At 41.3% G+C, this 15757-nt stretch overlaps 1 protein-coding gene across 2 annotated transcripts; it reads left to right on the top strand.

Moving 5' to 3' along the window:
* Window positions 1–3956: 3956 nt before the first annotated feature.
* Window positions 3957–14428, top strand: LOC118658634 (mitochondria localized glutamic acid rich protein). 2 transcript variants are annotated; one of them, XM_036314137.1, is made up of 4 exons: window positions 3957–4060; window positions 7785–7888; window positions 11930–12023; window positions 13586–14428. In XM_036314137.1, the coding sequence occupies exons 1-4, from the start codon at window positions 3979–3981 to the stop codon at window positions 14032–14034; spliced, it is 729 nt and encodes a 242-aa protein (XP_036170030.1). In that variant the 5' UTR covers window positions 3957–3978; the 3' UTR covers window positions 14035–14428. The 2 variants fall into 2 exon arrangements, with proteins under 2 accessions (XP_036170030.1, XP_036170031.1); XM_036314138.1 differs by lacking the exon at window positions 3957–4060 and adding an exon at window positions 4503–4596.
* Window positions 14429–15757: the final 1329 nt, after the last annotated feature.

Below are 15757 nucleotides of genomic sequence, written 5' to 3'. Positions count from 1 at the left end.
TTATATAGCACTTAAGCCTTGAATAAGTGTGATTAATACTGCCAGTAGAGGACCTCACATTATGCATCATGTTTTCAAAACTAGTATTTTTGTCAACAGTCACAATTAGGTGGAGGTCATCTTAGATAAGCTAAGTTATCTCTGACCCTAGATTCTTGTTTTTCCAACAAGACCAAGAAAAATGTCAAGGATGTGCTCAAGGGCAGCATGGCAAACAGTGCCTAACAGCTGGGGAACTATTGTCCAAGCCTCACAGAGGCTCCTACAGCAAAGATGGAACGTTAAAATTCTCTAGGGTTTGTGAGAAGCAGCTTGCCACAGAGTGAATCTGACAACCCACAAGCGTGTCCTCTCGTGAGAAATGTTTCAAGATGTGGGGAGAGTGTGCCATCAGACTGCAAAGCCACATACCCTCCAGGAGCAGTGGAGTAGGTAGAAAATTCCCTCCCATCAAAGAATCATGAGCTTTTCACTAAGATGAAAGGGATGTGGAGAAGTGACACTATTTCTCTCAGTTTTGCCTTTCCCAGCTGGGATGGTCCCATCTAATCTAGAGGATACCATGAAGCCCCCACTGGACCCCACCATGTATCAGATAAGATGGTGGGATTGAATGGATCCTGTCATATGTACACTGAAAGGCAGCAGGTCATAGTAAGGGAGCCTTGAATTTTGGCTTAGGCTGGAAGTAGAATCTAGTACCACCTCCTCCAATTAGCTGAGCATGTTACACACCTAATGTGCTTTACAGCTTACAACAACCCTGTGAATAAAAATTATCTACATTTTACTCAGACCAGTAAATCAGACTAGTAAATCTGACTCCCAAACTCATGCTCCTAACCACACTATTATACTACCTTGATACTTTTCATATGTAACAGTGATAATCAACATTCCCCTACCTACTCTTTAGGGGTGTTGAAGATGAACTACAAAAATAGGTGTGACAATACTCTGGAGAAAGTTTTTAAAGTCCTATATAACCTGTGTTTTATTTTTGCATTTTTAAAACCCGTTCAGTTGTAACCAAAGGCCTTAGATTACATTTATGACTGATATCTGGCGAGAGATTTTTTTAAAAAAAATATTTTATTGATTTTTTTACAGAGAGGAAGGGAGAGGGATAGAGAGTTAGAAACATCAATGAGAGAGAAACATCAATCAGCTGCCTCCACACACCCCCAACTGGGGAGGTGCCCGCAACCAAGGTACATGCCCTTGACCGGAATCGAACCTGGGACCCTTCAGTCCGCATGCTGACGCTCCATCCACTGAGCTAAACCAGCCAGGGCCAGAGATTTTTTAAAAGATTATATATATATATATATATATATATATATATATATATATATATAATGCTTAAAGTTAAAATATATTTTTATTGATTTCAGAAAGGAAGGGAGAGAGAGATAGAAACATCAATGATAAGAGAGAATCATTGATCAGCTGCCTCCTGCAACCCAGGCATGTGCAAGGCCAATGCTCTCTCCACTGAGCCAAACCGGCTAGGGCTGGCCAGAGACTTCTTTGTGATCATTGACCCCATTGATGGTGGGCTTGTTTCAGTGTCTCTTTAACCTGATATTTTAACCTCTGTGAGTGATAGCAGAATCATATCTTGCTCATTAAAGAATGCCCTGAAACAGTGCCTAGCACATTATCCTCAATAAATGTTTGTGAAATCGATTATAACCAATCCCCAGCATCTAGCAAGGTCCCAGCATATGGTAGGCATTTTGACAGATACTTATAGACAGTTTGATGGAACCTGGGGATGATCCGGAAGACCTCAGACTACACCCAGACCCCAAGTCTACACTGAGTTCTGAAGGGGAGCCTGAAATGGTCCTGAGAACCATCGTCATATATAAATGTTCTCTCAGAAAGAATTATTTTTAGGGACGCTTCCAACACATTAAATACCTATAATGCATTTGCCGCCTTTGACTATTCCTCTTCCTGGCAACCAAATCAAAATTCAGCCCTAAGGAAAGAATGAGCTGTGGTAGTAGACAGAATTTTTTTTTCTGGTCTTTTTAAATTTCGAATAGGGTCACACCAAACTGGGGTGGTTAGAAGTACTCTGGACAGATTTGGTTTTATTTGTCAATCTGTCCTAGGCGCTAGCAGTTCATTAAACATTCTACACTACCAGTGAGATAGCTCATCAATAGTTGCAGAAGGATGTGTACCTGATGCTGGTCAAAGATAGCAAGTTTACTAATCTTCATTTTGTTACTTTCATGACTGATTAACTTCTTGGTGGAGGGCCTGGGGTCTACCCTTTCTTGTGCTGCTTCAGGTCTAAATTTGACCTCTCCTTAACTGCAGATTACCCAATTGCTTTTGTTCAGTGTTTAATCCCTAGGAATAGCTAGCTACTGTATCCAAACAAAAAACAAACAAACAAACAAACAAAAAACCAACAACAACAACACCCATTTCTGACCATTGGTTTGTACTCTTCAAATGAGAATATGTTAAATATTATTAGCTGCCATAACCGGTTTGGCTCAGTGGATAGAGCGTCGGCCTGCGGACTGAAAGATCCCAGGTTGGATTCCGGTCAAGGGCATGTACCTTGGTTGCGGGCACATCCCCAGTAGGAGGTGTGCAGAAGGCAGCTGATCGATGTTTCTCTCTCATCAATGTTTCTAACTCTCTATCTCTCTCCCTTCCTCTCTGTAAAAAATCAATAAAATATATTTTAAAAATATTATTAGAACTGCATTCAGAACTAGAATCTCCAAAGAATGTTTAGTTGCCAAGTAGCAAATAAGCAAATATTTTGTTTGTAACATGCCTTAGAGAACTTGGAACCAGAAAAACTTTGTTCATATACAAAAAAAAAAAAAAAAAAAAAAAAAAACCCACACAAAACCATTAGCTCCTAGACATTCCTCCCCACCCTTGCTAAAGGGAATAATTGCCACCTCCCTCAGAGGGTGAAATGAGAATTAAAGGAGATAGTATGTGAAAGTGCTTTAGAAACTGTCAAGTGCCAAACACACATAAGGGATTATAGTAGGACACGGTCCCTACCAAAGATTAGTCCTTTAGAAAATGTTATAAGCATAAATGATTGGTGTTCATATTCAAACCCTGACAAATTGTAGCCACAATGAGGCAAGTGATTGAAATCTGGGGGGAGAAACTAATAATTTAGCATTTTTAGTTGATGTGGAAATGCTAGTCTCGCACCTCATAGAGGAATATACAGCATTTGAGGGGTTATATTTAAAGTCATTGAGGCCCTGGCGGGGTAGCTCAGTTGGTTAGTGTCCTCCCCATACGCCAAGGTTGCGGTTCCATCCTGACACACTCTCTCTCTCTGTCTCTCTGTCTCTCTGTCTCTCTCTCTCTCTCTCTCTCTCTCTGTCTCTCTCTCTCCCCCCCCCTCCCCTCTCCCCCTCAAATTAATAAATTAAAATAAAGTCATCCTAACAGTGAATTGCTGAGAGCCAGCCATTGCCTGGGGATTTCACGACTCTGAACACGACACTAAAGGCTTCTCCCCCTCTCCCCGCTCCCCTTCCACTCCCAGGAGAGCAAGGAGAGTGCGAGAGATAAGTGGACATACTCTGTTTCCTTGCGTGAGATAAGTGGGTTCATATTTCATCCGGCCTGGGAACCAAAGTGTGTCTTACTCCGGATGCGGACCCTGAAACACTTCCAGCCTTCACTGAGGAATTCCCCTTAGCAAACAGTACCGGCAGGCAGGTGATTCCCTGTCCTTCTCCTGAGATGCCTCCGTCAGCCTCTTGGGCTTCGGAAAGAGCAGCAGAGCCTGCAGACTGGGGTGGAGAGGGGAAGGTGCCAACGACTCACCCCACCCACCCGCAGCGGCCGCCCGGGCGGAGCGGGGCAGGGGTCCGCGCCCCTCCCCGGGGCGGGGCTGGCCCGAGCTCACCGCGCCCCGCAGCGCGCGGGGCTGCAGAGGCTGCAGAGGCTGCGGCGGGCGGGCGGGCGGGCGCGATGTCCCTCCGCAGGGCGGTCTCCAGGACCCTGGCGCTGCCGCTCAGGGCGCCCCCCAGCCCCGCGCCGCTGCGGAAGGACGGTGAGTGCCAGGCGCTGGCCCCGAAGAGCACGGGAGCTTCGTGCGTGGATCCCGCGGGCGTCCCTCTGTGCCTGTCTGCCCCGGGTGGGCCAACCCCACCCCGAGCCGCAACAAGCCTGCCTTGTGGCGGGGCGGGGGCGGGGGGGAGCAATGGGGGAGGGTCGCAGGGTAGATGCCCCGAAGTTCTTGGAGATTTTGAAAGTGGGGAACCTGTCCAGCGGGGCTTCTGAAACGCGACTTGACTTTCTGGGTTCAAATCTTGATGTTGGGCAAGTGCTTAACCTCAGTTTCCTCATTTGTAAATGGGGACTATAATCGTTGCGTTTCAATGGGTTAACGTGTAGTTAACGCGCTGAGAACAGAGCCCGGCTAACACACGCTGGGCTTACCATTTTTATTGCCATAGGGACCAGTGCGCTCTCCAGGTTCATGGAGAAGCAGAGGCACGGGGCTGTGGGGAAGATAGGCACTGCCCAGTGAGCCGGGCCGGCTGCGGCCAGAGTGCTAGCCCAGTGGAAGCCGGTTAAGGCTCTTGAGTAAGTAAACTCCAGGCTTGGCCGGCGCGGCAGCCTCGACCCCTGAGCCTGGGCCGGGGCGTTCCCCACGCCCTCCCGCAAGGACGTGGCCTTCGGAAGCATTTTTCTTGGCGGCTGCAAATAGACCTGGAGCTGTCCAGGGGTTTGACGCCATCGTCCTTGTATTTAACACCTTTGGATGTGCGAATTCATGGGGGAAAAGAGCATCTTCAAAAATTTCCTACGGGGAAAGTTGCACTGTGAGCTGGTAGCTTATTAATTGACAAGTACGAATGGGACTAGCACAGTGCCTGGGACACGTAGGTGCTTAAGTGTGAGCGTGGCGGTATTTGCCAGGCCACCAGGTTCGTGCTCGAGTGCGATTCTGCCCCAGCCAGCTCTTTCTGACTCCTCATCTGTTTCCCCTCCGTTTTCCATGACCTGATGGTGGGGATGGGGGTGAGGAAGGGGTGGGGGGGCTGCTCCTAGACCACTTCGTCGAAAGTTCTCAGTTTTCTCAGTTCTTTCTTCACTTCGCCTCACTTCCTAAGGCTTGCCAGGTAGCTTTAGCCCAGTTTGTGCTTTTGAGACGGAGTGAGATAAAGACTTGCGAAAATTCCATGGGCCAATATTTTTTCACTTCGGTTAGGCCTGTGCTGGTGATAATGGTGAGAGGGAAGGACGGTCCGTCCAACTAGATTTATTTTTCTCTTAAAATGGTGGTGGGAAGAAGTTGCCTTACAAGCAACGGAAATAAGGCGTCTTCGTTTTCTTTGATCTTTAAAACCGAGTGAAATAAAGCAATTTTTTTTTTCACTGATGAAATGGGAGAAGCCATTCATCTTAAACTTCTGAAGTTAAAAGACTGTGTGATGGGGGGCAGAGGCGGGAGGGAGAAAGATGAGACCGTTGACCTGGCCTTTTGCGCTCTGGTTATCCGTCTGCTTCCCCCATGGTCATTACGCATTTTTTTTTTTTTTTAGCTTCATACATTTCAAATAATTTTCTCTCCAATTGGGGGCAAAAGAAAAGTGGTTTAAAAATTTTAAATAGCTAGTTAGCAATACTGGTTGTAGCAGTATTGGTCTTTCTCTTTCACCTAATTACTTTTTTGTAGCGCTGATTTTTTCGTGAATTTGAAGAATTATTATTGACTAGATATTTGGCTTCAGTCATGGATATCAATTAACCTTTTATTGATTCCACTTTGACGAAAGAAAAAATTGTTTCAGTTTTATTGAAGGATAAAATTGTAACTGCCTCATCAAATTTTGTTCTCTAGTTTTTTCTTTTAAAATGCATCTTTTTAATGAATAAATAATTTAGGTTTATAATACATTATTTAAAAAACACACAGAAAGGCAAAATAGTAGTCACCTGTAATTTTACGACTCAGTGAATACCATTATTTACATTTTAGTTTATTTTAATGTTTCAGACCTTTTTTTACCTCATGCATATTTTTTCCTTATGCATATTGCTTCCACAAATCTGTGATATTCCTGTATAACCTTTCACTTAACATATTGTAAATATTTCCTCAAGTAAGTAAATATTCTTCTGGAAAAGTTCTAATGGCTACTTGTTTCCCATTGTATGAATATGCTAAAATTTAATTAATCCTTATTGAATATTTATTTCCCATTTCATGTTCTTTTAAATAACTTTGCCATAATTGTATTTGTCTTTACTTAAATCTCTTATAATTTTATTTATTTTTTCGTATTTTAAAAATCTTTTTGATACTTATGTCTGGTTGACAACTATAAAACTGACATATTCCCTATGTAATAGCAAATGTATTTTTAAACCAACAAAAGCCCCACTACAAGTCAATGCCATAACCTTCTACCATGGCCTGCTGGGGCACATTTGTAGGGAAAATATTTTTTTCTAAGAGATGATTATTTATATTCAAATTAAGAACATATATGTGGATTTTTTCCCAATTTGACTACTACAAAGATTCGTAATCAGTGCAATTTTTTTAAAGATGTGCCCTCTGCAAAACATAACTTCTTACTAGTCCCCCACCAAATCAAATTCCTTTATTCTTTCCAAGTCACTCAACTCATGCCTCATGCTGTATCTTCTGCCCCTAGGGCAATTTTCTTTTCATTTACTTATCTGACAAACTCCTACTTTCCTTTAAAACTCAGATCATGTCTTTGAATAGTGACAGCTGCTTTGAGGCAACTAGCTGAGTTTCCTCACTGTGTTTTCATGCTGTTGTTGAAGCTTCCACTATCTATGACAACCTTTGTCATACTGCATTGAAATGATTGCCTGTAGTTATTTGTCTGACATCTGTTCCTTCTTTCTAAACTGTGAGCTACTTGAGGCCAGTAACCTCGTGTGTCTTGTTTACAGTTATAGACTAATGCTTCTAAGAATGACAAACAGGTAACAGGTGCTCAACTGTGTTTGTCAATGGATAAATAAATGTTTCCTCATTTTTATCTGTAAAATAAAGAATTTGAGCTATGTGAACTTTAAACTGCTTCTAGGTTTGAGTCTATTATAAAAATTCAATTCCAGGGAATATGGTGTATATATAAGCTCTAGCACTGCAGAGTAAACATATTTAAATATGAGAACACAGCACTTTCATCTTTTCTATTAGTTTGTACAGAATTGTACTTCTGTTTCAGATATGATCTTGTTGCAACATCTGTCTTAGAAAAGCTTCTCACTGCTCATCTTTAAAGGCTTTATAGTAGAAATATATATATATATGCATTTGTATTACAGATTTATAGAAGTGTGTTAGATTTCAACAGAAATGTTTTATTTAACATAAATTTCAACTACAAATATATTTAATTAATTTTTTGGAAAAGTCATCTTTTTGACTAAAAGATGGAGTACATACAGCAATGGATTTCTTTTGCTTGTATGCATCTTGTTTGACAGTTGAAATTGTTTAGTGCTTTTGTCCTTTCTCCTTACCCATGCCTGCACTCCTTCCAAGGAAAGCTTGGTGCTTAGCATCAAAATGACAGGTTTCATAAGTACTTGTCAAATTATATTGGGAAAATGTCAAGTGGAATTATTACCGTTATCTCATAATGCCATATTCCCTAAAGCGAAAGTCACTTGATGTTAATAGATCCTACGCTCACTGAGCAGAAATATTTTCAAAGAAATAATTATTTAAAATGCCTTTGCTTAAGCAGTGGAGCTAACCGCGTTTAAACTTGTTTTCCTAGCATCTCTTCACTGGATGTCATCTAACGCGTCTCCTGGATCATCTGGATCAAATATGATCTACTATCTGGTTGTAGGTGTCACAGTCAGTGCTGGTGGATACTATGTAAGTGTTTAACCACAGTGTGCAGGAATTCTGATATTTTACAACCTGTGGTAAAACTCAAAGCAATGTTAAGATCAGGACATGAGATCAAATAACAAGATTATGAAGCTTTTTAAAGTATAAACTCAGTATTTCTTCATACCTCTAAGAATGGATGACTTTCAGTAAAAACAATCTATAATAATAAAAGTGTAATATGCTAATTAGACCGGACCGTCGAATGACCCTCCGGACTAAGCTGGGGCTGCGAGGGCCGAGGCAAGCCACCGCAGCTGCGAGGGCCAAGCTCTTTGCATGGATTTCGCGCATCGGGCCTCTAGTGTTATCATAAATATTAATAGTAATAGCTGACATTTGAATGTCATGTGACAGTCTAGGGCTCATTTAATAATTACAACAATTCTATAAGGTAGATACTATTATTAACATTTAACAGGAATTGTTTTGGAAGATTAATTTTTTTAAAAAGTTATTTCTTTTTTTTTTTCTTTTTTTTTTTTTTAATATATTTTATTGATTTTTTACAGAGAGGAAGGGAGAGAGATAGAGAGTTAGAAACATCAATGAGAGAGAAACATCGATCAGCCGCCCCCTGCACATCTCCTACTGGGGATGTGCCCGCAACCCAGGCACATGCCCTTGACCGGAATCGAACCTGGGACCTTTCAGTCCGCAGGCCGATGCTCTATCCACTGAGCCAAACCGGCCTCGGCAAAAGTTATTTCTTAGAGCAGTTGTGGGTTTACAAAAAAATGAACAGAAAATGCAGACAGTTCCCATGTATTTTCTCTCACCCCTGTTTCAGCTTTTCCCTATCAGTAATCGTGCTTTAGTGTGGCATGTTTGTTACAACTGATGAATCAATATTGATACGTTACTACTAACTAAAGTCCATAGTTTACATTAGACTTCACTCTTTGTTCGTTATAGGGGTTTTGACAAATGTATAATGATATGCATCCACCATTACAGTATTATACAGAGTATTTTCACTACCCTAAAAATCCCTTGTGCTCTATTCATTTCTCCCTCCCCCAATCTTTTAACTATCTCCATAGTTTTTATTAGCTTTATATCTTTATATATACTCTTATTATTTTTAAAAAGTAATATTTATCCATAAATTTTAAAAATTCAAAATAGACATATATAAAATTAAAATAATGCTTTCCTCCCTGGTCCCCTTATCCAGTCCCCCCTATATAATCACAGTAAAACAAAGCTTTTAATAATATGATCTTGGAGCTAAAACAATGGAACATTTGTTAATCAAATAAGATAAGCCTATTTCATCTTTCCCCATTCTGTCATAAACTTTCTAAATTGAAATCTACTCTTTTTTTTTTCTTTTTTTTTTTTTTTAAATATATTTTATTGATTTTTTACAGAGAGAAAGGGAGAGAGATAGAGAGTTAGAAACATCGATGAGAGAGAAACATCGATCAGCTGCCTCCTGCACATCTCCTACTGGGGATGTGCCCGCAACCCAGGTACATGCCCTTGACCGGAATCGAACCCGGGACCTTTCAGTCCGCAGGCCGACGCTCTATCCACTGAGCCAAACCGGTTTCGGCTGAAATCTACTCTTCATTATGAATAAAAGTAGAATAAGTATAAATCCTTTGGAAACCATAGGAATACACAGTCACTGCATTTTGGCTCAACACTACAGAAATATGCATAAACTAGTGGTCCAGTGCATGAAATTCATGCATGGGGGAGGGTGTCCCTCAGCCTGGCCTGCACCCTCTACAATCTGGGACCCCTCAGGGGACGTCTGACTGCCGGTATAGGCCCGATCCCACAGGAATTGGGCCTAAACTGGCAGTCAGACATCCCTCTCGCAATCTGGGACCGCTGGCTCCTAACTGCTCACCTGCCTGCCTGCCTGATTGCCCCTAACCACTCTGCATGCTGGCCTGATTGCCTCCAACTGCCCCCCACCTCCTGCCAGCCTGATCGCCTCCAACTTTCCCCCCTCTGCTGGCCTGATGGCCCCCAACTGCCCACCCTGCTGACCTGCTCACTGCCTACTGCCGCCCCCCCTGCCGGTCTGCTCGCCCCCTACTGCCTCCTCAGCTGGCCTGATTGCCCCATCTGGCCCCCCTGCTGGCCTACTCGCCTCCAACTGCCCCCCCACCAGCCTGATCACCCCCAACTGCCCTCCCCTCCTGGCCTGATTGTCCCTAACTGCCTCTGCCTTGGCCCCGCCACCATGGCTTTGTCCGGAAGGATGTCCGGAAGGTCTCCCGGTCTAATTAGCATATTACCCTTTTATTAGTATAGACGGATTTTAGTCATAACTAGGAGCAGTTTGTAGAACTATGTAGATAGCCAAATCTAAATACATCTTCTAATCTTCAGTATTTTGAGAGCCTCAAGAAGCCAGGAAACTTCAAACATGTCATTTATATTATTGTCCTCTACTAACCTACCAGCATTCACTGATACTCAGATTCCTTCGCTTCTACTATCATTCTATTGCATAATGCTGAATCTACTGCCCAGGGCTACTACAGTTGGATACAACTGGAAAAATAGATATTGGACTAAGCCATATGATTTTGTGGGAGCCAGAAGACTTAATTTCACCTGGGCATCACTATATCCCTAATTAGTTTTACTAGTGCTAGACATGAACCTCTGCTGTCTACTAAATCTTTCTTTACAAAAGCTATCTTAAACTGGAAGTTATAAACTGATGACTCCTGAGAGCCCTTTCTGGCCTTATTGTCTCACAATGGGAATGAAATTGGACAGGTAATGATTTCTAAGTCCCCTTCCACCTCTAATATTATATATAGTTTTAATCCTAAATCTTGGAAGTGTTAATTCCCAAGAATGTTAGGCTACTTTCAGGAGGAGATACAGAATGAGAGGTATTTAAAAACCTGAATTCTAGTCTTCTCTTCCCCTTCCTTGTCCTGTACTAAAATAAGTTCTATATTAGATTTATCTGAATTGAATCCATGGTAGCCAAGAGCAGTTTTTCATTTCCAAGTAAAATCTATTATGAGGGCCTCTTAGAATCTGAGAAAGGCCTAGGCCATTTTAATTATTTGAAGGTCTGGGTATATTAAAAAACATAATGCCATACTGATTTATTAAAGTTTTGGTATACATTTTAAAAAATATTTTTATTGATTTTTAGAGAGAGAGGAAGAGAGAAACATCAGTGATGAGAGAGAATCATTGATTGGATGCCTCCGCATGTCCCCTATTGGGATTGAGCCTGCAACCCCGGCATCTGACCTTGACCAGAATTGAACCCAGGACCTTTCAGTCTGCAGGCCCACACTCTCTCACTGAACCAAACCAGCTAGGGCAAGTTGTGGTATATTTTAAATGCTTATGTTTAATAAATAATATCATTTGTTTAATAAATAATAAATTTGAGGCCTGATGGAAACACTCTTCTGTGTTTGACTATGTTATTTTGGAAAAGCGAGGTTCTCTGGGCCACACGTGAGTGTAAATTATTCCATTCTGCTTTAAGTAGTTTTTTTTTCTTACCTCGTGTTCTAGCCCCTTGAACAATAAGACTAATGTCCCTTAGGATGTTGCTGCTGGTCAGTTCAGGGATGTGAACTTCTACACAGGTTCCGTCAGCATTGGTGTGCTGAGAACTGAGGGTGCTGACTCAGCATATTGGTCCTAATTTGTCTTTGTCTTTCTACTCGGTTTTCAGTTATCCTTGACTCCAGTTACAGCATTGTTTCTTTCCTTCTTTCCTACTTAATGACAAAGGTTTCCAAATAGGAAATTCAAGAGTAAATGATAGGGCCCTGGCCAATGTAGTTCTCTCTCTCTCTCTTTCTCTCTTTCTCTCTCTCTCTCCCCCTCCCTCCCTCCCTTCCTTCCATTCTCTCTAAAAATCAATACAAAAAATATCCTCCAGTGAGGATTAACAACAATAAAAAGAGTAGATGATATACATTGTCTTCTCTTCTTTGAATTGCATACACCTTTGAGTTTGGCATGATGAATATAAATCACGTTGAAAAAAATGCTTGCGAATAATAAGTACACATTTGCTTTCAGACTTACAGGAGAGTAACATCAGAGCAAGTCAAACACACTGGACATATAAAAAATTTGAAAGAAAAAAACGAAGCGGAGTTACAGCCACTTCAAGGTAAAGTGAATTTATTAGTATTATTTTCCTTAAAACTCTGATTTTCATCACCCTAGCCTAGCAATGAACACTATTTTCTTTTGGCTTCTTTACTGACTTAATCCAGAATGACTCTGGGTAGGAGTTCATTCAAAAAGGAAAAGCCACCCAAAACCTAGAGAATATTGTTATACGTTTTGGATGAGTGCATTTAATAAATGAAAACGTTTTGCATTTATACTGCTGACCAGCAGTTTTGACTTCTTTGTGTGGTAATATTACTTTTCTCCTACTCAGGCTCCCATTCATGCAGCATAATTTTAGTATCTGCCTCTCAGCAGCTTGACCTTTCATTTCCCTCATTCTTTTTTTTTTAAATCATAAAACTAATTTTTGTTTCAGTTTTGACTGAGACCATCTAGTATCTTTGCCCAAAGTACACTTGACATTAGTATAATCAGTCATGTTTGTTGAGTCCCTCAGTTGATCTGATTAATAAAATGGCAAATACAGGAACAAAACATTACATTTCACCCAAGTAAATGTTTCCTGCCTTAAACTGCTTGCTTGAACCATACTTTCTTCCATTTTCAACTATAATACTATTATTATCAATTATTACTATTATCACTCTTTGGTGATAGATAATAGCTGTTCATGGACCAGTTTTAACCTTTAGTCATGACAATAAGAAACAATGTATTAGTGAACGTTACTTAATATAATCATAAGAAGGCAGATTGTAATAATAATAATAAAATGCATTTCCATAGCATTTTAGTGGTTTTAAAATACTTTTTTTTAATATATTTTTTTTATTGATTTTTTACAGAGAGGAAGGGAGAGAGATAGAGAGTTAGAAACATCGATGAGAGAGAAACATCGATCAGCTGCCTCCTGCACATCTCCCACTGGGGATGTGCCCGCAACCCTGGTACATGCCCTTGACCGGAATCGAACCTGGGACAATTCAGTCTGCAGGCCGTCGCTCTATCCACTGAGCCAAATCGGTTTTGGCAGCATTTTAGTGGTTTTAAACCCCTTTTTATACACAGCATTTTAATCAGTCCTCACAAAAGTTCTGTGCGATAGATGACATTTTACAGATGACAAAACTGAGGTTCAGAATAAATTAGTGATTCCTCAGAGTCAATGCCTGGTAAGTTGGCTACATTCCCATGCTGTCTCGTGATGGGTTGGCTGTTTATTTTCCTGTTCTTTGTATTTGAATAAATAATATATATATAAACTAATTTTTTTAAAGTTCAACATGTTCAAAGCGTTTATAGAAAAGCAGATCCCCCATTTTCTCTTCCCAGGGGCAACCAATAATATCAATTTCTCTGAATCCTGAGGAGAGTCTTTGCAAATATAACTATCTATGCATATAACTTACCCTCCTTCTGTCCTAATACAAACAGTACCAAACTGTATACATTGCTCTTTTCCCACTTCACAGCCTACGTTGAAGACCATTACATATCAGTACATATAGATGTCTCTTTTTTTAAAGTGACCGCAGAGTGTTCTTCTGTCTTCCATGCTCTTTCGATTTACTTTGCTTAATGGGCTAAATCTTACAGGTGAAAAAGAGAACCTGGAGGGAGCAGAGAAAGCAAGTTCAGAGGCCCCTGAAGTATCTTCGGAGGCAGCTCAGGTGGTGGATGCTGAAGAAAGCTCCGATGCTGCAGCTGCAGGCAGCGCAGAGGAGGCTTCAGCCTGTCCCGACGCTGCGGAGGCTGCTCAGGTGGAGATCTCCGCGGTCGGTGCTGAACCGGGGCCAGAGGTTCCAAATGCCACCCCCTGCGAAAGCGCCCAAGTCAGCACCGGAGCGACCTCGGAGGTCACCAGTGCAGCTCCGGATGAAGCCGCCGTTGCCATCAGTAATGATAAAGGTACAACCGAGAACGAAAGCTCTGATGCATATGCTGACCTGGAAGAAGAGAATTCTCCGGTTGAGTCAGAACCCCCTGCTGGGGATGTTTTACAGGAAGAAGCCAGAGTCGGTGCTGAGGCCGCGACTCAAGGCTAACCTTGCAGATTCACACTCGGCATAAACGCCATCGCAAGTCTGATAGGTGCTTTTGTAGTTTTAGTCACCTTAGTTTTAGTTTTTTTTAAAGGCTCCTTTTCTAGAAAACTTTAATGTGCCTTGAAGGTGTTTGGTATCCGCTGATAGGTTTCAGGGTTGAGACATCTGAGATTACACGTGTCTGAAGTTTTCTAGTCTCTGAGGTCAGACTATGACACTGCAGTAGAGAGGGTAAAGATTTCATCTTTGGATTTAAGTTTTATGTCACAGGAATTGAGCTTTCTATACAGCCTGCATTCACTTTAACTTTGCTGTGCCCTTACATTACTGTAATGTGTGTAAATGTAGATTCTCAAGTTTTGATTTGAACTCATTTAAATAAAATTTAAAAATATTTAGTGCTTCTATTTTTATTCACCAATATATGTATAAATAATACAATATATATTAACACATAACATCACATGAACATTGCAATATTATCCAAGAAATCATGTAATCTAAGGAGGACTCTGCATATAGCAACATATGTGTCCTTTCTCCCATCTATATTACAATAGGGCTGTGCTCATATTTTCCATTTCAATTTAATTCAGTTTAATCGATGTATACTGAGGACTTACACTTTATGCCAGGAATCATTCATTCACTCAACAAATATTAACTGACCATCTGCAACCTACCAGTTTTACGTGGTGAGAATTTTTGAAAAAGATGAAAAGCCCTACCCTTTCCAGTTTATATTCTAGAGCAGTGGTTCTCAAGCTTCCTAATGCTGCGACCCTTTAATACAGTTCCTCATGTTGTGGTGACCCCCAACCATAAAATTATTTTCATTGCTACTTCATAACTGTAATTTTGCTACTGTTATGAATCGTAATGTAAATATCTGATATGCAGGATGCATTTTCATTGTTACAAATTGAACATAATTAAAGCATAGTGATTAGTCACAAAAACAATATGTAATTATATATGTGTTTTCCGATGGTTTTAGGCGACCCCTGTGAAAGGGTCGTTTGACCCCCAAAGAGATCTCGACCCACAGGTTGAGAACCGCTGTTCTAGAGTACGATCAAACAATAAACAAAATAAGTAAGAAAACTACATAGTACATTAAATACTGCTAAGTGTTTAAAAAGAAAAGTAATGCAAGTGAAGGGGTTATATGTGTTTGTTAGGGGTGGAAGTTGTCATCATTTTAGATAGGGCAGCCAGAGACAGCCTTACTAAGAAGCTGTCTTGTGAGTAAAACCTGAAGAATATATAAGGGACCAAGTCATGAGGACATGAGTGGTGGGCAGGGGAGAATCATTCCAGATGAGAACTGCAAAGGATTTGAAGCAGAGAGAATTGCAAGGTGCCCAGTTGTGGCTAAAGTGGAGTGAAAAAGAGGGACAATAGTTGGAGATGATTCAGAGAGAAAGAGACTGATTCTGCAGGGATGGGCTAGATCACACAGGGTCTGGTAAGATTTGGGCTATACTTGGAGGAGGTTGGCGAGTTGTGGTGGTTGTGGATGCTCTGCCTAGATCCCCTTAACTGGGCCAGCACATTTACTCTCAGCCGCTGGTACACACACCTCTCCTCAGAGGCAGCTCCCAAGGACTAACTGCCAGAGTGGTACAACAGGTGAGGCCAACTCATGCTCCAGAGCCTCCTGGGGCTCAGGCTGGAGCTGGTTTCCAGCCAACATTAGATCCTTGCTTAGCTTTTCTCCAGT

This window comes from Myotis myotis, unplaced genomic scaffold (assembly GCF_014108235.1).
Source record: "Myotis myotis isolate mMyoMyo1 unplaced genomic scaffold, mMyoMyo1.p scaffold_m19_p_6, whole genome shotgun sequence".
Classification (NCBI taxonomy): domain Eukaryota; kingdom Metazoa; phylum Chordata; class Mammalia; order Chiroptera; family Vespertilionidae; genus Myotis; species Myotis myotis.
Note: the sequence above shows the minus strand (reverse complement) of the source record. Positions and strands in the feature narration are given on the sequence as shown.